The 24,323-nt window shown below is 43.0% G+C and overlaps 2 protein-coding genes across 3 annotated transcripts in view; one reads left to right on the top strand and one right to left on the bottom strand.

The window, feature by feature from the left end:
* The window catches only part of LOC147046597 (glutamate decarboxylase 1-like), an 82,814-nt gene that overhangs the window by 35,829 nt on the left and 22,662 nt on the right, over positions 1-24,323 (bottom strand). The window lies entirely within an intron of this gene.
* On the top strand, positions 1,784-13,071 carry LOC147046599 (kidney mitochondrial carrier protein 1-like). Of its 2 annotated transcripts, XM_085930546.1 has the most exons (9): positions 1,784-1,949; positions 2,061-2,208; positions 2,411-2,505; positions 2,624-2,709; positions 3,251-3,346; positions 3,454-3,578; positions 4,276-4,399; positions 9,482-9,562; positions 12,181-12,370. In XM_085930546.1, exons 1-9 carry the CDS (start codon positions 1,862-1,864, stop codon positions 12,220-12,222), a joined length of 885 nt encoding a protein of 294 aa, XP_085786672.1. In that variant the 5' UTR covers positions 1,784-1,861; the 3' UTR covers positions 12,223-12,370. The 2 variants fall into 2 exon arrangements, with proteins under 2 accessions (XP_085786672.1, XP_085786671.1); XM_085930545.1 differs by lacking the exon at positions 4,276-4,399 and having other exon boundaries at positions 12,181-13,071.

Below are 24,323 nucleotides of genomic sequence, written 5' to 3'. Positions count from 1 at the left end.
CTTAATAATCCATCCGTTAACAAGAAATCATGAGATGGCTAGCTTCAATTTATTGACCATCAACTCCAAAGCTCATAAATGAAGTCAATTAACCTTAAAAAAACGAGATAAACTCATCACCTTGTGGCTTGATTTTATTTCCATAGCAATCATTAATGTGAACGAAAGAAAAAATCGTTTTTTCTTTTCAGATAGCCTCAAATCAGCCCTTAAAGATTCTGTTCCACTTGCTAAAAACAACAAAATCCTCTCTTTATTTTGCTGTAAACACAGACATTTCCCCCCCTCCTAGTCAGTTCTCAGGCTGATGTTGACAAATTGTCACATGAAATGTGGGCAATTTGGTGAGCACTCTACCTACCCCTGCTTATTGTCTGCTATATCTCCATCCATCTCTTTGTGTTTTGTCGATGTGCTATGATGCAGTCTTCCGTGCTCGTGGCACACACAATCTCATTGATATACAAACCTCCTGGTTCTCCTTGGCCATTAATAATGGTACTGATAGCAATGCTGAGGTTACTGACACATTGCAAAACCATTAATCAAACTATACAACAAACATATGAAATTAATAAATATGCTGTAGACAAACACCTTCGAGTCATGGAAATGGAAACTTTCCTTCCCAGAGGCTGAAAGTAGGAGGACGAATGTGATGGGAAATAGATAAGATAGAATTGTGGTATTAAAAGCACCAATATATTCTCTGTGAAAATCTATGCAGCCAAGCAGTGGACACACATTCTGCAAAGCCGCTCATCAAAACCTACGAAGCTGATATACGACATACCCTCATAGGTTCCATAAATTATAATTGGATGGATATACACCTCCTCCTATGTGTATGTGTCTATGTGTTAAGTCAAATAGATATAAATAAGTGTCAAATTAAGCTAATTAAATCGACCTTTTTTGTCTCTATTTTTTGTTTTGTTTTAATAAAAGGATATGGGCTGTAGTCGGTCTATTGTAGTAGTGTGATACTGCTCTCTAGTGGTTAAAAGGTACAATTACAATCCTTGCCTCCATAGAAATGATGACGATATTATGATTATAGTATTATTATTATGCTAATATTATCCATCCATTCATTTTCTGTACCGCTTTGTCCCCACAGGGGGTCGCAGGCGTGCTGGAGCCTATCCCAGCCATCATCGGGGAGTAGGCGGGGGACACCTTGAATCGGTTGCCAGCCAATCGCAGGGCACACAGTGACGAACAACCTTCCGCCCTCGCACTCGCACTCGCACCTAGGGGCAATTCGGAGTCCTCAATCAGCCTACCAAGCATGTTTTTGGGATGTGGGAGGAAACCGGAGTACCCGGAGGAAACCCACGCGGGCTCGGGGAGAACGTGCAAACTTCACACAGGGAGGGTCGGAGGTGGAATCGAACCGGCACCCTCCTAACTGTGAGGCGGACGTGCTAACCATTGCGTCACCGTGCCGCCATAATTTATATTATTATTATTATTATTATTATTATTATTATTATTATTATTATTATTATTATTATTATTATTATTATCAATCATTATTAAAGGCTTCTTCATCTTGTTTAGTATCTTCATGTTTAGTAGATTAATTTTGCATCTGACAGTAAAGGAAGCATATTCTTGCAAACGTAGAAAAATATTGGTTGTGATTTATAGAACTTGTCTTCGCTCGACAAAAAGGTTCGGTTGCTAGCAAGAGCTCAAGTGGGAGGAGAAACTTGGCCTGTTGTACAAACATCTGCCAGTAGGTGGCAATGCGATTACTCGAGCACACAAGCAGGCGTGTCTGACGCTGGGGAGGAGGCGCAGTACGCTCCAAAATCCAACAAACGCTCAAATCCGTCCATTATTAGCTTGTTGCTTCATGTTCAACCGAGAATCGGAAAAGATGTCCAGCATCAACTGGAAGCCTTTTGTTTACGGGGGACTGGCTTCTATGACGGCGGAATGTGGTGAGTGAGTGACGTGTGAGGAAGCCGCGCGGAGGCCCTGATGCGGGGCTCAACGGGTTTGGTGATGTTTGGACAATATAACTGGAGCCGACGACACGCTCTGTTTTCCAGGTACATTCCCAATCGATCTAGCCAAGACGCGTCTCCAGGTTCAGGGTCAGGTGGGCGACAGTAAATACCGAGAGATCCGGTACCGAGGCATGTTGCACGCTATTGTCAGGATAGCAAGAGAGGAAGGGATCCGGTCACTGTATTCAGGGTACGTGTGTTTTACTTTCGTGTTCATATTTCTTCCATCTTTCTTTGTGAAATGTGTTTGCGGTAAATGTTCTCACGTCCTCCTAATGTGCACTTCCCCGAGCACCTTTTTCCTCTCCTCTGCATGCATCTGTCAAATTTGTTGTGGTCACGTGTTCCCTTTTTGTATCAATGAGACATTCATGCACATGTGACTTTTATAGAATAGCCCCCGCCATGCTGCGCCAGGCATCCTATGGGACCATCAAAATCGGCACATACCAGTGCTTAAAGAGATTACTTGTGGATAGGCCCGAGGGTGAGGCTCACTTCGTCTGTCATGTACACACTTGACTTAAACATGCATCCCATATTGTTGAACAACTAAGAACTGCCACAGCCTGCTTAGACAATTGTCTTTCTCTCTTCTCATTCAGATGAGACAATGCTGACTAACGTACTGTGTGGCATACTTGCTGGAGTCATCTCTTCATCCATTGCGAACCCCACTGATGTGCTGAAGGTAACTAAAGTCTCAAATATGCAGCAGCAATAGATCATCTGTGAAGGACTTGGGCTTTGCATTTGGAGGGTCACACTTCAAGTTCTTTTTTTTTGGGTACATCTCTCATGTCACTTTGTATTATATAAGTGTGCCTTAGAAAACGTCTCGCGTGTGACATATTCCGGTGCTGTAACGAGTGTCATAGTCCCACTGGGACCTCATGGGTGTCTTATTAATAGTGTGGCCTCCCAAGGCTTTATTTAGTGTCCTGTAAATGATACGGGTGCATGAATGATTAGCATACTCTCACTAAACTATCACATAATGTCTTTAGTATGGGTTAAATGTTGATACACATAGCAACAGTTTTTCATCACAGAACATCGAGCCAAGTGATCATGAGGGCGACAGGAGGCGAGTACGTAATAAGCACCAAGAAAAAGCAAGCCAAGTTTAGGCTTAAGAAAAAGGCTTGAGGAAGAAATAGAAACTAACTTTTTCCTCTTAAGTCGGCTCACTCAAAGGCAAAATATAATGAAAAACACCAATTCCTTCTCAGATTCGCATGCAAGCCCAAGGAAGGGTGATCCAGGGAAGTATGATGGGAAACTTCATCAACATCTATCAGCAGGAAGGGACCAGGGGACTTTGGAAGGTACAACAATGGCTTAGTTTGGAATGATTCATCACTTTGAGCTATTCTGTCTTTTCGTTGTCAATATTCTGGGTGTCATCTTCACTCTTGGCCTCTCTGTATATCAGGGTGTCTCTCTAACCGCTCAGCGAGCAGCCATTGTGGTCGGAGTGGAGCTTCCTGTCTATGACATCACCAAGAAGCATCTGATCCTGTCTGGTCACATGGGTGACAACGTGTACACGCATTTCTTGTGAGTGAAAAGTTTTGATATTATTCCTAACAGGAAATTGGATAGCGCAGCTTTATACTCTGGTTTTTTTAAGGTGCACCAAGATAAAGAGCAGATGTTTCTCGTGGCTGTTACATCAGCTTAAAGCGCTGTAAAGCTAACTTTATGGTTCTTATTCGACGAGCTTACTTGACCAACCCCTACCCGTTCCATACACGTCATTGCTTAACATTCTAGTTCGACCTGTAAATGCTGTTTTGTGATAGGGCTGTTTGGATGGTGAAAGAAGCCAATGGGAGCAGTTGATATTTACAAATGAAATAAAGCAGAGCCATCATTGTTCTTACCATTTGACAATAGAAAATATTTTACTGTAAGTCGTTCTTTTCAAATCTTTTCAAACTATTTTAACAGATTTTAATACAATTCCTTTCATTTAAAATTTTCATTTTTAAAGCAATATGTCCAATGTTTCTCTACATATGTGATTTTCCACTCATGACTTCTCATATTGTGAGATTTATCTCAATTTATCCACTGATGTTTGCTTACATAATTGCTGTTCGTTGTCAGGGCAAAGCCGTGTCCAATAAAAAAGTGGCTTTGTCGCCATCTTGTGGCAGATTTGAGCAATTGCAGGAAATAGTGGCAAAACACTTTATAGACTTCTTTTGCAAGTGTTATATTTTAATATACGACATGGCTTTGCGGCATGCAGGTCCAGTTTCGTATGTGGCCTGGCAGGGGCGTTGGCCTCCAACCCGGTAGATGTAGTCCGGACGCGGATGATGAATCAGAAAGGAGGAGCATTGTATCAGGGAACACTCGACTGTATACTGCAGGTCAGTCTAAGCAAAAATATCAACTTTCTGTCCAAGACTTTTTTTTTTTTGTACACAAAGGGCCTATTTTAAATTGTTGAATATTGACGTACCAGAGCAGGGTCCAACAGTTGCCCATCACTAACAAGTGATTTTATAAGCATGCCAATGCCCTTCCAAGTGTACAATTGTAAGTGATTAATGGACTTTACTTTCTACTGTCCTCCGTGGTGTACCGGGTCATGCCTCTAAGTTGTCCATTAATCTCTGATAATTGTACCATATTTTCCGGACTATATGGCACACCTAAAAACCCAGAATTTTCTCAAAAGCTGACAGTGCTCCTTATATATATATGGACCAAATTCCGAAATTTAAACTGGCCCAAAGCATTGTGTCATGAAATCAATCATAAGTGGCCCGCTGAAGACTATGAATCATGAATCAAAAAGACTATGGGTCATTATTTTTTGATTATAAAGTAATTTGTTGCATCTGAAGTTGAAATAAAAAAGATAAAATGGAGAATGTTTTGATTCGGATTAAAAATCTGACATGATGCATGAATGGTGCGCCTTATAGTCCTTATATAAGGACAAAGTTTTAAAATGGGCCATTCATTGAAAGTGCGCCTTGTAGTCCGGTGCGCCTTATAGTCCGGAAAATACGGTATACCTTGTTGGTCATTTAACCCTGAATTCTACAAAAAAAATAAAAAATTGGTGACTCAATGGCATATAAAGACTCTGAATAATACACATCTATTATTTGAATCTTTTGCCAAGAAGTCTAAAAATTAGATTTGGAAGAATCATAACATTTTGAAATGCGTAGGAATTGTATTAAAACAAGATTAATTGAATAATTAAAGGAGGAATTAAAAATAAAATGATTCAAGTCCTCCAAACATCATTTGCTGCACATAAGCTGAAATTAGTATTTGGTGCAAATCCCCTCTTCTGTGTGACATTCTAACAACATTCTGTTATCTGAGAGCTCTTACAGCACGTGAGGGCGACTACGACAAGCGAAAGCTGGATAGATAAATTAAAGTGCACATGGTACCTTGATAGACTGCTTTCGACAAGGATTGAATAAAAGCTAGCCATCTATCCATGGTTTGTAACATTTGTCCTCATTCGGACCGATGGATAGCTGGAGGCTGTCCCCGGGTGGTCGCCAGTCAATCAAAGGGCTCAAACAGACAAACATTCAACACCTACGGGGACTTTAAGGCTTGACTCGACTTAACACTTACAAGTTTTTGTCATGAGGAAAGAAGCTGAAATAAAAATTACACACACACAGCATGGGTGGACATCAGACAGGGAGGGCCTGAGTGGAGATTTGAACTCAGAACCCCTGAAGTATAAAGATGGTGTGCTAACCACATACAGTAATCCCTTGCTACTTTGCGCTTCACTTATCATGGCTTCGCTCTATCACGGATTTTTTTCAAAACATTGCAGATAGAGTCGGTGCATCACGGATTTTTTAATTTTTTTATTTTATTTATTTATTTATTTTTTATAAATGTCTCACTCACACACACACGCACACACACACACATTCACATCGTCATATGCAGGAATGAAGCACACAAGACAGGCAACGAGACAAGCAAGTGCACCACTCTACCATCAGCGACATCGGGCGTTGCTTGGAACGCGCGGCTTTGTCTGACCATATGACACTAATGGCCAATGGGAACATGTTGAGCTGTGTCCTTGCAGCTGATTGGCTGAGCAGCTCTAACTACAATTTATCTCAGCCTCCCGCACTGTATCCACTCCATCTACGATGTCAACATATCGGCAGCACCTCAGACTTGCACTTCATTACACACATACTATCACGTCTCCGCTCCTCGATCGCCGAGCGGAATAGAACTGCGTGTCTGCTCGGCACTCATGATCAGATCGTCCTGTTTGCCCGTCATATGCAGGAATCGAAGCACACAAGTGCACCCCAACACGATCAGCGGCTCCCCGATGCGTCGTGGCTTTTTGTGGGGTCACTTGGAGCGCACGACTTTGTCTGACCATATAACCCTAATAGCCAATGGGAACATGTTGAGCTGTGTCCTTGCAGCTGATTGGCTTGGCAGTTCTAACGACATTTTATCTCAGCCTCCCGCACTGCCAAAATGTTCAAAGAGCCATATTGCCCCCCCCAAAAAAAATAACATACCTGTCTGGAGCCGCAAAAATCTAAAAGTCTTTTATAATGCAACATAGACTGTCAATACATAAGTTGTATGCCTACCATTAAAATAATGTAAAGAAAAATAGTGTATCAATTTAATCATTTCTTCTTGCGGCCCATTAGAGTTCACATACCTGCATAGCAGAGGTGTCTGTTCGATATCGGTCACGTCACACGACTCATCCTTCACAGGCAATTGAGAAAGCTGGAGCTGAATTGATGTCCTTGATCTGGTGATCGGTGATATTGTTTGTGCAAAGAGGCATGTCTTTAATTTTCTGAATGATCTCGGTTTTGGTTTTAAAGTCCGAAAATAGGCACTCTGATATTTTAATGAATGAATCCGTCATGAACTTGCCATTGGTGAATGGTTTTCCGCGCCTTATTATCTCCCGGGCTCCAACAAAACTTGCAGCAGTAGTAGAGTTTGGAGATGCAATCCACTTATTGAAACTGTTTTTTAGTTCCTCAAATTACACCTTTCCTCTCAGGGTGATCGGCAGCAAATTTAGCATTCTTTAGCTGAAAATGTCGCTCCAAATTCCTCTTCTTGTGATTCGAAAACTTCTCATTGCAGATCAAACATGCAGGCAATGCTTCAGCATTGGCAACGAAAGCAAAAGGTTCAGTCCATTCTTTCTTAAAGCCTCTGTTCTCATCGACAATCTTTCTCCTTTTGAATCCATGGCCCATCACTCACACACCGGTTTGTTTACAACTCATCTGTGCTGTGTCTCAGGCTATGACGCAATTTTGCTATTTGGCGTCATTCTTAAATTCAGTATTTTTAATATATTTACAACTACATACATTTTTAAAGCATAAGAATTCTTGTGTCATGATAACCATCTAAAAACCATGTTTATAAAAAAAAAAAAAAAAAAAAAAAAGCCTTATTTTTCCATTTTTACGCATTTTTGCAAAAACTCCAGGGAGCCGCTAGGGGCGTGCTAAAGAGCTGCATGTGGCTCCGGAGCCGCAGCTTGCCGACCCCTGGTCTATGTCAACATATCAGACTTGCGCTTCATCACAGACGTTTTTTTACTTCGAAACTTTAGTGAAAATGTTTACAAAAGTGTTTAAGTAGTTAGTTAGTCAATAAGAATGTCTCTGAGAGTCAGCTTGTCTTTAGCATGTTCACAAAGGTGTTTACTAAATACCGTATTTTTCGGACTAAAAGTCGCTCCGGAGTATAAGTCGCACCAGCCATAAAATGCACAATAAAGTAAAAAAAAATATTTGTCAAAATCCAACACCAAGAACAGACATGAACCAGCAACAACAGGCTAAAAGATACGGTATGCTAACGTGACATATACACAAATGAGGAGCTGAGAACGGGCTTGACAAAACATTCAGAGTTATTCAAATAAGTATTACATAAATAACACGTTTATCAAACCATCTGTCACTCCAATTCATTAAAACCACCGATTGTCCTTTATGTCAACAACGCCGCGCGTGCGCCGCAGAGATCTAGTATATAACTATATTGTAGCGTTAACAAAGTACCAGGAAAGACGTGGGTTCATATAACAACAATATTATCAAAACATCTGTGTCACTCCAAATCATTAAATCCATCGATCAAATTCCTCATCCTTTATGTCAACAACGCCGCGCGTGCGCCGCAGAGATAGAGTATATAACTATATTGTAGCGTTAACAAAGTACCAGGAAAGACGTGGGTTTGGTAAACTACTCTTTATTTAACAAAACAAGAGTTCTACGAGCCAACAACTACTGAACTGTCACGATAAAAACATATACAAGTTGCTACACGAAATAAAATATATCAAACAACTATAACATAAATAAGTTTTTCAAATCTTGTGTCACTCCAAATCATTAAATCCTTCAAACGTGGGGCCCTTTGTCATCTTCGTCATCCCGTGATCGAATCCTTTGTCCTTTATGTGAACAAGCGCCGCGCGGCGCCGCTGACCTCACTTGCAATTCAAATTACAGTAATCCCTTGCTACATCGCGGTTCCTTTATCGCGGTTTCACTACATTGCGGATTTTTGAATTTTGAAAATTTGTGAGAAAATTCACATAAGTCGCTCCTGAGTATAAGTTTGCCCCCCACCCAAACTATGGAAAAAAAAAACGTGACTTATAGTCCGAAAACTACGGTAGTTAGTAAACAAGAATGTTTCTTGACTTTAAAATGTTTGCAAAAGGGTTTGAAAATGCAAAAAAAGTGTTTAATAAACAATAAAGTGTTTAAAACTACAATAAAGGTTAATAAAAGTCTTGTGTGTATATCTTGTATTAATATATTTGCTTTTATTTTAGTATTTATTTAAATGAATAAGAATATTTCAAAAAGTCAATTTGACTTTAAAATGTTTACAAAAGTGTTTAAAAGTACATAAAAGTGTTTGAAATTAAATAAAAGTTCATGAAATCCTTGTGTGGATATTGGAAGAATGTATGTTCTCTACTTCGCAGATTTTCACCTCTCGCGGGTGGGCGTGGAACTAATTAACCACGATAAACAAGGGATTACTGTATATCACCCAACTTGGCTCAAAAAGCAATGGTCCACTAATAAGCAGCAGCAGCAGCAAAGCAAAGCAAAGCAAATCAAATCAACAATAGTGCTCAAGGGAACTTTGTCCTGAGACGGACAGGCTATATGTGACAAAAGAATGCAACCGCCTGATATTGGCCATTTTAGAGTTAAATCAATACTAGGAATAACAGGTAGTATGTCTCTTTTGAGCCAAACTTTATTTCCCTCCAGTGCTGAGTGAAGATAAATATCTTGCAGGGATCTTTAATATTTAGCTCAAACCTTTGTGACACCAATTTGCGTCTCAAAAGCACCCAGAGGACTGTTGAATAATAATGAAGAGATAACAAGCCCATTTGTGTATGAAACCTGTTTTTCCAGACGTGGCGTTCGGAGGGTTTCATGGCACTCTACAAGGGCTTCTTTCCAAACTGGCTTCGTCTGGGTCCGTGGAACATCATTGTATCCTTTAAACGTCTCATTAGTGCTGCACAATGTAAGTGATGCAATGTCTTTTGGAGATGAATAAATTGTCTGGAAAAAGCTCTCAGACCCCTTATGACGAGTAAAATATATGGACCTAGTTTTCCCTCGCCCGGACGCGGGTCACCGGGGCCCCTCTCTGGAGCCAGGCCTGGAGGTGGGGGTCGAAGGCGAGCGCCTGGTGGCCAGGCCTTCGCCCATGGGGCATAGCCCGAAAAGAAAACATGGGTCCCCCTTCACATGGGCTCACCACCTGTAGGAGGGGCCAAAGGGGTTGGGTGCAAAGTGAGCTTGGCGCTTTGATCCCCGGCTGCAGAGGCTGGCTCTAGGGACATGGAATGTCACCTCTCTGGCTGGAAAGGAGCCCGAGCTGGTGTGTGAGGCAGAAAAGTTCTGACTAGACATAGTCGGACTTGCCTCCACACATAGTTTGGGCTCTGGTACAAGCCCTCTCGAGAGGGGCTGGACTCTCTTCCACTCTGGAGTTACCCACGGTGAGAGGCGTCGAGCAGGCGTTGGCATACTTACTGCCCCCCGGCTGGGCGCCTGCACATTGGGGTTCAGGGGTGAGCGAGAGGGGAGCCTCCCTCCGCCTTCAGGTGGGGGAACGGATCCTGACTGTTGTTTGTGTCTATGGACCGAACGGCAGCTCAGAGTACCGACCCTTCTTGGAGTCCCTGGAGGAAGTGCTGGAGAGCGCTCCTTCTGGGGACTCCATCATTCTACTGGGTGACTTCAAGGCTCACGTGGGCAATGACAGTGAGACCTGGAAGGGCGTGATTGGGAGGAACAGCCCCCCCCCCCCCCCCGATCTGAACCCGAGCGGTGTTCTATTATTGGACTTCTGTGCTCGACACGGATTTTCTATAATGAACACCATGTTCAAGCATAAGGGTGTCCATGTGTGCACTTGGCACCAGGACACCCTAGGCCGCAGTTCGTTGATCGACCTTGTAGTCGTGTCATCGGATTTGCGGCCGCATGTTTTGGACACTCGGGTAAAGAGAGGGGCGGAGCTGTCAACTGATCACCACCTGGTGGTGGGTTGGCTCCGATGGTGGGGAAAGATGCCGGTCCGACCGGGCAGACCCAAACGCTCTGTGAGGGTCTGCTGGGAACGTCTGGCAGAATCCCCTGTCAGGAAGAGCTTCAACTCCCACCTCCGGCAGAGCTTTTCCCACGTCCCGGGGGAGGCGGGGGACATTGAGTCCGAGTGGACCTTGTTCCGCGCCTCCATTGTTGAGGCAGCCGACCGGAGCTGTGGCCGTAAGGTTGTTTGTGCCTGTCGTGGCGACAATCCCCAAACCTACTGGTGGACACCGGCGGTAAGGGATGCTGTCAAGTTGAAGGAGTCCTATAGGGCCTTTTTGGCCTGCGGGACTCCGGAGGCAGCTGACAGGTACCGGATGGCCAAGCGGAACGCGGCTTCGGCGGTTGCTGAGGCAAAAACTCGGGCGTGGGAGGAGTTTGGCGAGGCCATGGAGAATGACTTCCGGACGGCTTCGAGGAAATTCTCCGGCGTCTCAGGAGGGGGAAGCAGTTCACGGTCAACACTGTTTACAGTGGAGATAGTGTGCTGCTGACCTCAACTCGGGATGTCGTGAGTCGGTGGGGGGAATACTTCGAAGACCTCCTCAATTCCACCGACACGCCTTCCATTGTGGAAGCAGGGCCTGAAGACTCTGAGGCGGACTCTCCAATCTCAGAAAACTCCTCGGTGGCAGGGCCCCGGGGGTGGATGAGATCCGCCCGGAGTTCTTAAAGGCTCTGGATGTTGTGGGGCTGTCATGGCTGACACGCCTCTACAGCATTGCGTGGACATCGGAGACGGTGCCTCTGGACTGGCAGACTGGGGTGGTGGTTCCCCTCTTTAAGAAGGGGGACCGGAGGGTGTGTTCCAATTATAGGGGAATCACACTCCTCAGCCTCCCTGGTAAGGTCTATTCAGGGGTGCTGGAGAGGAGAATCCGTCGGGAGGTCGAGCCTCGGATTCAGGAGGAGCAGTGTGGCTTTCGTCCTGGCCGTGGAACTGTGGACCAGTTCTACACCCTCAGCAGGATTCTCGAGGGTGCATGGGAGTTCGCCCAACCAGTCCACATGTGTTTTGGGGACTTGGAGAAGACGTTCGACCGTGTCCCTCGGGAGGTTCTTTGGAGGGTGCTTCGGTAGTACGGGGTGCCGAGCCAACTAATAAGGGCGGTTCGGTCCCTGTATCACCGATGCCAGAGTTTGGTCCGCATTTCCGGCAGTAAGTCGGATTCGTTCCCAGTGAGGGTTGGACTCCACCAAGGCTGCCCTTTGTCACTGATTCTGTTCAGAATTTTTATGGACAGAATTTCTGCCTGATGCAAGCGGGCAAAATAGAAAGAGAAGGAAAAATCTCTTTCAAATCCTTTGTGCAAATGTTAGTTTTGTTCAAGACCACCAAGGATTGTGTCTGAAAGTCCCTAAAAAAGAACAGATGTCGCCTCTCATCATTGAGCTCCAACCTAAACTGTAATGAGATTACACAAGCGGTGACAAAAGGGAGGCTTTGTGCTTAACTAGGAGAAAGAAAAAAAAAAAAGACTTTCCTACTTCCTTTACTCTACGTCCAGTTCTTCCTCACATACGAGCAGCTCAAGAAGATCAACGTTTGAGCGGCGGAACCAGAGCGAGCACTACTTGAGAGACAAATGGGCGGAAGGGTCTCGACTGTCAGGATTGGAATGGCTCCATGATAGAAAGACAGAAGGAGTGAACAGGGCTCCATGGAGACCCTCGTTTGCTGCGGGAAAGATTCGTGAACATGTGTGTGAGTTTGTGTGAGTTAGGGGGTATCGGGCCTGCTCCTGTGGAGACTGCTGCGACTTTTGCACGTACTTGAATCTGATATTTTAGCTCATCCAAATGCTTCTTCAAGCCAAACATTTCATTCTGACTCGATTGAGAGATTCATGTAACAGTGGCCTCTGTGTTCTTTCATAATTGTATGAGGCTCGTTTTCCAGGCCTCTACTACTTCAAAAACGAGTGCCTTCAAGTTTGCCGATAGAAAATGTTGCACAAGTTGTAGAGCAGCTGACAATCACTGCAGTCATTCCTTTCTTAAATAGAGTGTTGCAGTTTGTCAATGGAGTTCACAAATGGTCTTCTGTGTACTTGGGGAAAAAATTTTTAAATAAATTGAGAGCCAAAAATTGGTTTGTATGGTAATAAATTATTTAAAAGCAACCTTAAGCACTAAGCGTCCATCTGTAGATGTGAACGAGTCAGTGATCAGGCAGCTAAGAGGACCTTGTAAAATTTTATTTGACATCTTGGCTTGGATTACTGCTTATTTGCACTACGACTCCTGATGTGATACAGTCGAGTCAAAATTTCTGTGCACGATGCTTCCATTGAGGGAATATTTTATACTTCCTGGCTCTCTGTCTAAACAGCCAAGTTACTGACAAATGCCATTGTGTATCTTTTAAGTATTGCTATAAATGTGAAATAAATTTTTTAAAAAAAGACGAAGCTGTCGTTTTGCTATACTTTCACCACAGCGTGGCGCGTGGAGCTACATTCATCTTCTGACCCAGATGATTGCAGCCTCTATGGAACCTTGTTAAAGCTCTCAGATGTTTCCGAGGGATTGCCCGGCTTCTATCAAATACGCTGCATACCACAAAACATCAGCCCATGAATTATTCAGGACAGTTGAACATGTAATTGTTCTTGTTTCTCCAGGTAAATTCCCAGTTTTCCCGCCATCAGAGCTGTTTAGATGCTGACAGCTCAAGGGAGCGCAGTGGGAAACATTGCAGTGAACGATGTGTTGTTTGTGTGCCTAGCTTCTTTATTTTGAGAGAGTCACCATGGGAGTTATTGTGAAAACTTCAAGTAAACCACCACAAGTTGCACTTCTGTATTTCTTCTGGATTCCTTAGTTTGCCTCACTTAAAGAGCTCTTTTTTTCCCCATTTGTAGCTGTAGCAGTCCAAAAAACAAGCTCACATCTTTATTCAATCAGGGAGCAAAATAAGGCTAGGAGAAAACAATGGAACACAAGTACGGTGTCGTGGCCAGGAGTTGGTCCCTTCAACATTTTGGCACTATGGCTTGGCATCAAGGCGCAGACACAGACTTGCACAAGCTGAACGAGTTTGGCCGTGAGGGATTTCGGTAGCCGCAGACATGCTTGCATTATGGTGTATTATTTGCTGCCTGGCCCAAGGGTGGAGGGAGTTGGCGCTATTGTGTTCCAAGGATCAGAGTGAGCTTTTGTCAGAAGCATGAGGCTAACGTTCTGCTCCAGCCCCTTGACTCTCTTTTTTTTGTTTTTGTTTTTTCAGCCGTTGCTCACATGAAAATACAGCACACTCCAACACACACAGAAATATACGGCCAAACAAATGGGGGAGTTTAGACAACGAGACAGACCGGGTTCTGTTGCTCCATTTGGAACGACTGCAGCGTTTCAAGCTGGAAAATATTCCTGCTCATTATTAATGCAAATTACTGTTCAACACAGCCTGCTCCTCAAACAAAACATTTCACAGCTGACCGATGCCCAAACCTTGGGACTAAACCAGTAAATTAAAGTATTTTAAATATTCACTACACAATGTTTTATTCATTCATTCATTTTCTGAACCGCTTTGTCCCCACGGGGGTCGCGGGTGTGCTGGAGCCCATCCCAGCTGTCATCGGGCAGCAGGCGGGGGACACCCTGAACTGGTTGCCAGCCAATCGCAGGGCACACAGAGACGAACAACCATCCGCACTCGCACTCACACCTAGGGGCAATTTGGAGTGCTCAATCGGCCTACCAAGCATGTCTTTGGGATGTGAGAGGAAACCGGAGTGCCCGGAGAAAACCCACGCGGGCTCGGGGAGAACATCCAAACTCCACACAGGGAGGGCGGGAGGTGGAATCGAACCCGCACCCTTCTGTGAGGCGGACGTGCTACCCAGTGCGCCACCGAGCCGCCTACACAATGTTTTTTTTTTTTCAAATCAATTTGTACCAGGGCTGTCACTGTTAAATACTTTTAGAATCAATTATTCCATCAATTAATTGATTAAATTTGACTGCTCTAATTGTTGCTATAATGAACAATTGTTTAAAAAAAAAAAAAAGATAAGTGAAACAACAATATCCCAAAAGAAGAGGTGGTACACCCATTTTACAGATTGTTCTAACATGTGTACGCATATGTTAAAGCAATGTCATTTTGGGACCTTTACACCACATGCTCTTTTAGTGCCCGAGTCGTCAGTTCGTCTTGGTAAAAACAAACTAGTGGCCTACTAACTCGTGGTCGACCTACATTTACACAGAACTAGAAAAAGAGGTGGACTCCGGGGAGGCAGGATCTCAAGGATGAGCCGTTAGTAATTCTGCTCCGATAGTTCTATTAAGATGGAAACAGGCCAACACAATGAATGTTAAATGAGATCATGTAAGAAGAGATTCACGCCACATGCTGCTTTCCTATGGGTCACTTTTTTGCTTTGTACTTAAAACGAAGAAAGTTGCTTTGTTGCTGCATGACTTTTTTTCTGTTGGACCACAATTCAAAAGCAGTGTCTGATTTTCAATGATTAATTTTCACAAAATGTACTTTTTGACACTCAATTACCATATTTTTGGGACTATAAGTCACGTTTTTTTTTTCATAGTTTGGGTGGGGGGGGCAACTTATACTAAGGAGCGACTTGTATGTGAATTTTTTCACAAATTTTCACAATTCAAAAAAAAAGTGAAACTGCGATAAACGAACCGCAATGTACCAAGGGGTTACTGTAATTTGAATTTAAAGTGACGTCAGCGGTGCGGTGCGATGCGGTGCGGTGCGGCGCGGTGCAGCGGTTGTTTACATGAAGGACAAAGATTCGATCACGGGATGACGAATATGACAAAGGGCCCCACATACACTGCTTAAAAAATTAAAGGAACACTTTGAAAACACATCAGATTTCAATGGTGAACAAAAAAAGTTGGATATCTATACTGATATGGACAGTTTAATGTCTCAGGAACAAAAGGATGCCACATCTTTCGATGGAAATAAAAGTTTTCAGCCTACAGAGGGCTCAGTATGTAGACACCCCAAAAATCAAAGTGAAAAAATTATGTGGCAGGCTCGTCCATTTTGCCTAAATTCAATTTCTGCAATTCAAAACTCTTTTCAATATCTTGTGTAGCCCCCACATGCTTGTATGCATGCTTGACAACATCGCAGCATGTTCCGAATGAGATGACGGATGGTGTCTTGTGGGATGTCCTCCCAGATCTGTCTAAGGGCATCAGTGAGCTCCTGCAAAGTCTAACGAGCAACCTGGCGGCGTCTGATGGACCGAAACATTATGTCTCAAAGGTGTTCTATCGGGTTTAGATCAGGTGATAGTGAGGACCATTCAATTGTGTCAATTCCTTCATCCTCCAGATACTGTCTGCATACTCTTGCCACATCAGGAGGAACCCAGGACCTACTGCACCAGCGTAGGGTCTGACCATGGGTGCAAGGATTTCACCCCGATACCAAATGGCAGTCAGACCGCCGTTCTCTAGCCTGTAGAGGTCTGTTCGTCCCTCCATGGAAATTCCTCCCCAGACCATCACTGACCCACCACCAAACCGGTCATGCTGAATGATGTTGCAGGCAGCACAGCGCTCTCCTTGGTTTCTCCAGATCCTTTCACATCTATCATAGGTGCTCAGGGTAAACCTGCTCTCATCTGTGAAAAGCACAGGGCGCCAGTGGCGGACTTGCCAATTCTGGTGTTCTATGGCAAATGCCAATCGAGCTCCACGGTGTTGAGTAGTAAGCATAGGGCACACTACAGGACGTCGTGCCCTGAGGCCACCCTTGTGAAGTCTATTTCTGACTGTTTGGGCAAAAACATTCACACCAGTAGCCTGCATAAGGTCATTCCGTAGGGCTCGGGCAGTGCTCAACCTGTTCCTCCTTGCACAAAGCAGCGGATATCGGTCCTGCTGATGGGATGAGGACCGCCTACGGCCCTGGGCAGCTCTCCTAGAGTAACTGCCTGTCTCCTGGAATCTCCTCCATGCTCTGGAGATTGTACTGGGAGAGACATAAAATTTTCTTGCAACAGCACGTATGGATGTGTCATCCTGGAGGAGTTAGACAATCTGCGCAACTTCAGGAGGGTTAAGAAATCGCCTCATCCTTCTAGTCGTGATAATGACTCTTGCTAAAGCCAACACTTGTGGAAAAACAGTTAAAAAAGATCAAGAGGGAGGAGCTTGAAATGGCCTCCACCTTCAAAACCAGTCCTGTTTTGGGGACCATGTCGTAGTTGCCCCTCTAGTGTACCTGTTGTTAATTCTATCAACACCAATGCAGCTGAAAGTGATTAACAACCCCCTCTGCCACGTGCCTGACCAAAACCTTATCAGAAAAGTGTAATTGAATTACCCTGATAAAAAACTGTAATTTTTTTGAGCAGTGTACTACCGGCATCATTAGCGGCTTTGTTTGTAAGTGAAACGAAGGACAAAGAATTTGAAGGATTAAATGATTTGGAGAGACACAGAAGGTTTGACAAACTTTTATGGCTTTTACGCACGCCCGGTCCTATTCTATGGAGCTCTCTTCCACCTCCGTGGCTGGAAGTGCCACCTCCGGGGATGGAGGTCCACTCCGCCACACACCTGGAAGTCGACGCCGGTGCTTGGGGCAGTGTGGCGGTGAATTATTTATGTTATAGTTATTTGATATATTTTATTTTGTGTAGCAACTTGTATATGTTTTTATCGTTACAGTTCAGTAATTGTTGGCTCGTTGAACTCTTGTTTTGTTAAATAAAGAGCCATTAACCAAACCCACGTCTTTCCTTGTACTTTGTTAACACTACAATATAGTTCAAAGTCAAAGTCAAAGTCACCATTGAGAGCGTCCTCTCCAGCTGCATCGCTGTGTGGGGTGGTGGCTGCTCTGAGTACAACATGAAGGCCCTGCAGCGCATAGTGACCACTGCGAGTAAAATCATCGGGGCTCCACTCCCCTCCCTGAAGGAAGTTTACGCCTCCCGTCTCACCCGCAAAGCGGCTGCGATTGCGTGTAATGAGAGTCACCCCGCTCACTCTTTGTTTGTACTTCTGCCCTCTAGGAAGAGATACAGATGCCTGCGCTCCCGCACCACCAGACTCAGGGACAGCTTCGTGCTCCAAGCTGTCCGGATCCTGAATTCCCTCCCCCCACCACCCTCTGCTACATGACGTCCTGTTCTTTTGCGCTATTATCTGGCTGTCTGCTATTAGCGCGCTTGCTCCATTTTGCTGCTCTTATTTGTCTATTTATTTATTTATTGTTTATTATTTGGGTTATTTGCTTATTACTTATTCGTTGCTCTTGTCTGTTCGTTTTTACTCTTTGTGCTATTTGATGTGAGTGTTGTGTACTGTCTAGTCACCGTGGGACGGTGGGAAACGTAATTTCGATCTCTTTGTGTGCCTGGCATGTGAAGGAATTGACAATAAAGCGGACTTTGACTTTGAATTTATATATTGTTATATGGGCCTGTGGAATATTTTGAAGTGCAAGCGCCGTCAGCTGCGCACACTCGGCCAGCATTGTTGACATAAAGGACGATCGATGGATTTAATGATTTGGAGTGACACAGATGGTTTTATAAACGTGTTATTTATGTAATAGTCATTTGAATAACTCTGAATGTTACGTCAGGCCTGTTCTCAGCTCTTCGTTTCTGTTTATGTCACGTTAGCATACCTATCGTTTAGCCTGTTGTGGCTAGTTCATGTCTGTTCTTGGTGTTGGATTTTGTTGAATAAATTTCCTCCAAAATGCGACTTATTATCCGGAGCGACGTATATATGTTTTTTTTCACGTTATTGTGCATTTTATTGCTAATGCGACCGATATTCCGGAGCGACCTTTAGTCCGAAAAATACAGTATTTCTATGACCTCTGTGGGTTTTCCTTTCACAAACAGAGAGCCACCATGTTTGTCCATGTATGTATAAACAACAAGTGGTAAAACACACAATATAACTCTTCTTCCTCAGCCAAATAAGAGTCACATGTCTTCTGGAAGCATGGCTTCCAAATGTCACAGTAAACTGCTGAGGGAACAATTCTTGCCTTGTAGCAGCAGAGGTGAGAGGCTGCTGTTTTTATTTGAAATAATAACTATATTGTATTCCTACATGTGTCATCTTACAAAAGTTGGAGGGGGGCACCTTCAAAAAGTGTACTACAAGGATACAAATGACAGAGCCCCCTCTCTGTCTTCCTCGTAAAATCCGCTTATTCCCATGCAAACTCTTGAGAGTGATGGACTTGTTTACTTTTTCCAAACATATCACACAATTTGACAATGAGCCAAGCTGTTTGATGCCTATGTTGAAACACATGCACCAGCAGCTGGTCACAAGGTCGTAATATTTCAATTATTTGTCTTCTGTCAAAGGCGCTTCAAATAAAGTGATGTGCCGCAAATACGTCTTTAGCCTGAGCTGCTTTTGATTTACATTTTGTTAGACACTCACCCACATATAGACTGGCATTCGAGGAGTTTTGTCCTTAAGGAGACGATTTGTAATGAGAAGCATGCATTGCCAATAGAAGTTCCATGGCCCAATTCCAGTTCTTACTATTCTTCTTTCAGTGTTATTTTTCCATCCCCTCCTATCTGCCTCCATGTCATCAACACGTTCATATATTCAATACAGCTTCATTTCTTAGTGACAGGTGCTAAAAACAAGTCCAGTCTAAACTATACTTTGTACAAGATGCATTTAGCTCCACAATGTTGTATGCATCTTATTTTTCTGCTTTACAAAATATTTTCTGGGCCATACACACAAACTTGATTATACCAACATAAAAGAAATAGCAAAGATCTTTTGAAATTCCTGTGTTGAAAACCAGACAGCTTCCAAAGACAACGACTCCTTTTTAAAAGAACTGACATGTTTTGCCCTAAGGAAATTGTTGGACGGAGTTGCTGCGCTGCTCCAGGAATTTAGTATTTGAAACAGGAAAAGATTAATCCACATTTGGTTTGCATTTAATACTGCCGTTTCATCCCTCAAAAACATCAAAGACACACAGTAGAAATATCGCTAAAATAACTTCATGAAATTATTCAATAATAATTATATATTGTTTCATTACATAATGATTATTTATTGTAATATTATGATTAATTAAATCAAATACATTATGAGCATTGAAGCTAAAATTTCCCCTCTCAATATTTCCACACATTGACATGTGATTTGGCAAAGGACACACAGATCCCACAGTATGAAGGGAAAAAGTGGCACGGTAGCCACAGCGTCACGGGATGTTTTTCATCAACAATAACAAGAAGACTAGCCACAATTTAAAAGCTGCAAATGTAGTAGATAGATCTTTAATGTTTAAAAAAATAAACATAGACAAATCATCCATAGTGCTCTGGACCTCAAAGCTATTACTTGGGCAAAGGTTCACCTTCTGGCCAAAGCGTATATTTACCATAGCCAGAAATGATGTGCAGCTGCAATTGCACATTTAAAATGTGGATGCATATAGTTTATGCTTTATCAGGTTTCCTGCCCAGCCGTGACAAAAATCGAATCTTTTTAAGTGGAACAAACAGCCCCAGGGCTCGTTGCAGACAAACACACGCTCTCTTGGCAGTATCTTCACTTGTACTTTGGCTGCTCACATGACAGGTGATAAAAATCGCTTGTCATCTGTGGTACATTTCAGCAGCAACTGCATGTTGGAAGCAATTCATAGCTTTCTTAACTTGAAAAGGTTTTGAAAGACGATCATGTGGGAAATGCAAAATTAAGTAAGGGATCTGCTGCATTCAAAGTCATTCAAAAAATGACATTCAAACATGCTGTTTTGGAGTCAAACAACATTTCAGTCACCTACTAAATGCGCTATAATGAACAACAAGGAAATCTATTACCAAAGGTTAAGCCATTGGCTGCTAGTGTATATGGCAGGTTAATACACACGAGAGAAGGAGGAAGCATGATAATTGAATTTGAATGCAAGTCAAGTTTTAAATGAGGGAAAAATTTTGATTAGGTCATTTTCTCATTAAAATGCGCTGCAGTTTCAATGTGGTTGTCCTGGTGTGTGACTTTGGAGGTGGGAGAAGAAGACGGGCAGAAATCCATACTAAGGAGAGAAAGAAGTTTGGTTGTGAGAAAAGATGTATTATATAAGTAACCAATTTAGACAATGGATGGAAAAGATTTATAAAAAAAAGAATGCAGACAGGATCTGTTGAGGTAACATTGACGATAGATAGATGTAAAATGGCATTACAGCATTTTTTTTTTAATAGCAAGCTTGCATCCGTGTGTTTGTTTCTGTGTGTGTGTAAAAAAGGTCAGCACCATGGGCTTGGCCGCAAGCTCACCGCAACTGCAACAGGGTTGTCCAATACGTCAGCACCTAGCTTAGTGTTTTGTGCAGGTCCCCACATAACAGACACTAAGGGGAACGTTAAAGTTTGTTAAATAGACGTGCATGTTTTTCAGGCTGCAACTGATTACAGAAAGTTTTGCACATAGTGTCCAAATGAACTACCGTAATTTTCGGACTATGAGTCGCTCCGGAGTATAAGTCGCACCAGCCATAAAATGCACAATAAAGTGAAAAAAAACATATATAAGTCGCACCGGAGTAGAACAGACATGAACCAGCAACATCAGGCTAAACGATACGGTATGCTAACGTGACATATACACAAATGAGGAGCTGAGAACGGGCCTGATGTAACATTCAGAGTTATTCAAATAAGTATTACATAAATCAAGTCAAGTCAAGTTTATTTGTATAGCCCTAAATCACAAGCAGTCTCAAAGGGCTTCACATAGACAAACAATTGAGAATTATTTTCAAAGCATCCCCTGATCTCGAGCTCCCAAAAGGGCAAGGAAAAACTCAAAAAAAACCTACCAGGGGAAAAATGAGAAACCTTGAGAAGGGACCACAGATGGAAGGATCCCTTTTCAGGATCACCAGGCTGCAATGGATGCAAAGAGAAAATGCTCTAGACCCTGCAGACATTTTCTTGGCCCTCGGTGTCTCTAAAAGACTAGCGTTTTGCGAACGAAGGTGACGAGACGGAACATAAGGAACAACTAGGTCGACAAGATAGGAAGCCGCTAACCCATGCAATGATTTATAGGTTAATAGAAGAACCTTGAAGTCACATCTTAAATGGACCGGGAGCCAGTGTAAGTTGGCTAATATTGGGGTAATGTAATCAAACTTTCTTGTCCGAGAGAGCAGCCTTGCTGCAGCATTTTGTACTAACTGTAGACTTTCAATGCTGGACTTGGGAAGACCAGAAAATAATGCATTACAGTAGTCCAGGCACGACGTGATAAACGCATGTATAATAATTTCCGCATCACCGTTCGAGAGGATTGGGCGAATCTTAGCAATATTACGAAGGTGAAAAAACACAATTCTGGTTATATTTTTAATGTGCTTTTGAAAGGAGAGCGTTTGGTCAAATATTACCCCAGGATTAGTTACAGTATCACTCTGAGTGATAGTACGGTTATCTATAGTTATAGTGGTTTCCTTAAATAAATGTTGATAACGAGCTGGACATCTCAGTTTTATCTGGGTTAAGACGAAGGAAGTTGAGAGACATCCATTGCTTGATCTCCGCGAGGCACGCCTCAAGATTACAACAGTCCCGCAAATCTGTCATTGATAACTGCATATATAATTGGGTGTCATCCGCGTAACATTGAAAACTAATATTATATTTACGTATTATGTCCCCAAGCGGAATCATATCAATATTAAATAGAATTGGTCCTAGTACCGATCCCTGTGGGACACCACACATAACCTTATAGAGCTCAGAGGACGTATTGCCATGGACCACTCGGTGTGTCCTGTCTGATAGATATGAGTGAAACCAGCATAGTGCTGACCCTGAAATACCAACACAACCTGTAGACGCTCTAATAAAATATCAAAGTCTACGGCAGCCATGTCCAAAGTCCGGCCCGCGGGCCAATTGCGGCCCGTGGTCAAATTTCATCAGGCCCGCAGCCTCTGTGATGAAATCTTTAGTATGTGGCCCGCCGCCATTGTTGACCAGCACTTTAATACATACGTACCAAAGCTATTTTATATTTATGCCGCAGAAATGTAATCTCGCGCGACCCGGCGTGATTTCACAGCAAGAACATGACTCCAGCTGTCCTGCTATGCGGAGCATGCGCAAGTCAAATGCGGAAATAAACCCGTTGTAAAAAGGGTACGCGCGAACAGGCTGCGTGAACCCTGTGTGAAATGTTCATGAGGCGAAAATAATTTTAAACTCATGTAAATTTAAGGTATTTCATACAGTTTGTTCAATGTTATCGTATTTTATGTATTACTTATAACTCCTGTTTAAAATGTTCATGAGGCGAAAATAATTTTAAACATGTAAATTTAAGGTATTTCATACAGTTTGTTCAATGTTATCGGACTCTTCAGATATGAATGAAAGGCAGAATTTGTGTTTTTAGAGTTGTTCACATCTGCCTGAGTGGCTTATATTTGGTTATTTTGTCATTTGAAAAATAAAGACAATTGGGAGAATGAAAATTGTTTTATAACAGTGTTTATTTGGATGAAATTGTAGTTAAAAAAATGTCCGAAAAAACTACTGGCCCCCGGGCCCCTTCACTTTATCAAATCTGGCCCTCCTTGCAAAAAGTTTGGACATCCCTGGTCTACAGTGTCGAAGGCAGCACTAAGATCGAGTAGTAACAATACCGATGAAGTGTTTGAATCCATAGCTATGAGGAGATGATTAGTCACTTTAGCAAGTGCCGTCTCAGTGGAATGATGAGCTCTAAAACCAGACTGAAAAGATTCAAATCGATTATTAGCGACCATGTAATCAAGCTGCTGCGCTACTACTTTTTCAAGAAGTTTTGCTATGAATGGGAGATTTGAAACTGAGACAGTCCGGGTCAAGATTTGGTCGCTTAAGTCGCGGTTTAATGATAGCAGTTTTAAAGGCTGTTGGCACTATCCCAGAGGAGACAGACAGATTAAATACATTTAAGACGGACGGTCCTAAGATTTGAAATAATTCTTGAAATAGTTTGGCTGGAAGCGGGTCGAGTAAACATGTTGTTTGTTTAGCCGCGCTAACTAATTGTGTAAGCCTTTCGAGGGACACGCTTTTAAAATTTGAAAGGGTTATTGCATGATTGTCAGCGCCGGTAATCGGCGGTGTCAACTGAGCGATCGGAATGGTCATCTTGATCTCATCCCTAATGGATTCAATCTTTCGAGCGAAGAATTTCATGAACTCGTCAGCTGAGTGAAAGGAGCTATCGGGGATCGGCTGGCGTAGTGTTAGCTTTGCCACTGTATCAAATAGGGATTTAGGATTGTTTTTATTGAGATTAATGACTTGCGAAAAATAACGAGTTTTTGCTAAGATAAGCGCGTCTTTATATTTCAGCAGGCTGTCGCGCCATGCCTGATGGAAAACCTCAAGTTTGGTTAAACGCCATTTGCGTTCATGCTTTCTACATAATTGCTTAAGCGTACGTGTTTCATCCGTGAACCACGGAGTAGGCAATCTATGGCGAGTTTTCAGACGTAGCGGCGCCACAGAGTCGATGGCATTTAACAATGCAGCATTGAATTCATTTGTAAGATTATCAATAGAGCCGGTATATGGGGGGAATACGGCAGTTGCTGGTGGCAGTCGCTCAGATAGCGCAGTTGCAGTCATGGAGTTAATAT

Source organism: Syngnathus leptorhynchus, chromosome 14 (genome assembly GCF_054491065.1).
Source record: "Syngnathus leptorhynchus isolate UIUO chromosome 14, UIUO_Slep, whole genome shotgun sequence".
NCBI classification, from domain to species: Eukaryota; Metazoa; Chordata; class Actinopteri; order Syngnathiformes; family Syngnathidae; genus Syngnathus; species Syngnathus leptorhynchus.
Note: the sequence above shows the minus strand (reverse complement) of the source record. Positions and strands in the feature narration are given on the sequence as shown.